This window comes from Monopterus albus, unplaced genomic scaffold (assembly GCF_001952655.1).
Source record: "Monopterus albus unplaced genomic scaffold, M_albus_1.0 scaffold110.1, whole genome shotgun sequence".
In the NCBI taxonomy this organism is placed as follows: Eukaryota; Metazoa; Chordata; class Actinopteri; order Synbranchiformes; family Synbranchidae; genus Monopterus; species Monopterus albus.
The window spans coordinates 1,120,786-1,122,500 of NW_018127990.1; the positions used below are offsets into that span (position 1 = coordinate 1,120,786).

At 43.4% G+C, this 1,715-nt stretch overlaps 1 protein-coding gene across 4 annotated transcripts in view; it reads left to right on the forward strand.

The window, feature by feature from the left end:
* The window catches only part of unm_sa1614 (un-named sa1614), an 18,332-nt gene that overhangs the window by 4,485 nt on the left and 12,132 nt on the right, over positions 1–1,715 (forward strand). For all 4 annotated transcript variants that reach the window (XM_020611114.1, XM_020611117.1, XM_020611115.1 and 1 more), the window contains 3 exons: positions 396–525; positions 892–977; positions 1,067–1,142. In XM_020611114.1, the coding sequence (XP_020466770.1) occupies positions 396–525; positions 892–977; positions 1,067–1,142 (292 nt within the window). The remainder of the gene's footprint in view (positions 1–395; positions 526–891; positions 978–1,066; positions 1,143–1,715) is intronic.

Here is a 1,715-nt window from a genome sequence, read left to right on the forward strand (position 1 = left end):
ACTGGGTCAGCAGACGGTGTAATGAGGCCTAGAGCACACGGTTATATTAACATTTTTTATGTGGTGCAGCAACTAATGTTAAAGCTTGTCTTCATCAGAATAAAAAAACATCCATTAGTTTTATTCTCATGAAGACTTGCTTTGTATAAAAACAGCCATTTCTCAAGGCTCTTAACTTCATTTGATACCTTTTGGATCATGGGTTTTGTCAAAAAATACTTCTCCGTCTCTTGTCTTTAATTTGTCACCTGTCTGTGTTTTAGATGAGACGGTTCATGCAGCTGCAGTGGGAAGTGGAGCTACCATAGGCTCCCAGAAGTCAGAACTATCTTGGCAGTTGGAAATAGAACAGGTTTATCTGTGGATTCAAACAAAGTGTGTTTGTGTGTTTGCAGTAAGCAAGTGGAGAAGGACAAGAGGGAGTTGGCTCGTCAGTATGGGATGGTGAGGAGTGAGGTGAGCGGAGGAGAGATTGCTGAGGAGCTTGAGAAGGAGAGACGCTCCTTCCAGCTGAGCATGTGTGAGGTCAGTGACTTTACCGCCTCCTTGTTCCTCATCTCTACGTGAAGTACAGCCCAATTCCCTTGTTTGTTCACTCCTCCATCTTGAAAGACCCAGTGCTCGTTCCCTTGTTTGTTCAAACCTCCTCCATCTTGAAAGACCCAGTGCTCTCATTTCTGCTCTGAGGAGCCACGACACCATCTTTCATGGATATCATCTGTCTGACACACCCTTTCATTAGAAATCTGTTAGTTGGTTGGTTGGATGCTGCAGCTGATCAGGCTGGTCTGATCTCCCCCCTCTTTCCTTTCCTTCCCTCCTGATCCTCCTCATGTCTTCACTTTCTCCTCCTGCTGCACCTAAAAAAAACCCCTCCTTTTTCCCTCTCAGTATCTGATCAAGGTCAACGAGATAAAGACAAAGAGAGGAGTCGATCTGCTGCAGAACCTCATCAAACACTACCACAGCCACAACAAGTGAGAAAACACACACACCATCAAACAAACAAACAAACAGACCTATCTACAGTAAACTGGTTGTATTTACTGTATCTGTGTATGTGTAGTTTCCTGCAGGAGTGCGTCTCCACCACACAGAGGTTGAAGCAGTACATGGAGGAGCTGAACGGCGTCCTGACCGTGGTACAGCAACAAATCACAGAAGTTCACTTTCTCTAGGGGAAACTAACAGACTATTAGCGTTTATTTATTTACTGTTTTACTGCATTCACAGTGCACAGATACAGTAACGATGTCAGTTTAATTTGATTGTTAATGTTTTGACATGGTTGTTAAAGTTATTGCAGCTGTTATTGTTAAAGCCAAACCTACAAAAGTACATCCACAGTACAGACTCATTCAAATCAAATCAAGTCAAATCAAATTTTATTTGTATAGCACCAAATCACAACAAAAGTCATCTCAGGACACTTTACAAAGTAAGGTCTAGACCTTACTGTTATCAATATTATTACATAGGGAAAACCCAACAAATCCCCCTGAGCAGCACTTGGCGACAGTGGGGAGGAAAAACTCCCTTTAATGGAAGAAACCTCCGACAGACTCCGGCTCTTGGTGGGCGGCCTTCTGCCTCGACCGGTTGGGGTGAGTGGATAGAGGAGAGACAAAAGAAAAAAAACAACAAAAGAAGAAAAGCAACAAGACACAACAATCAAACACTGATCAGGTCGATGTGGCTGGTGACTGCTCGTCAGA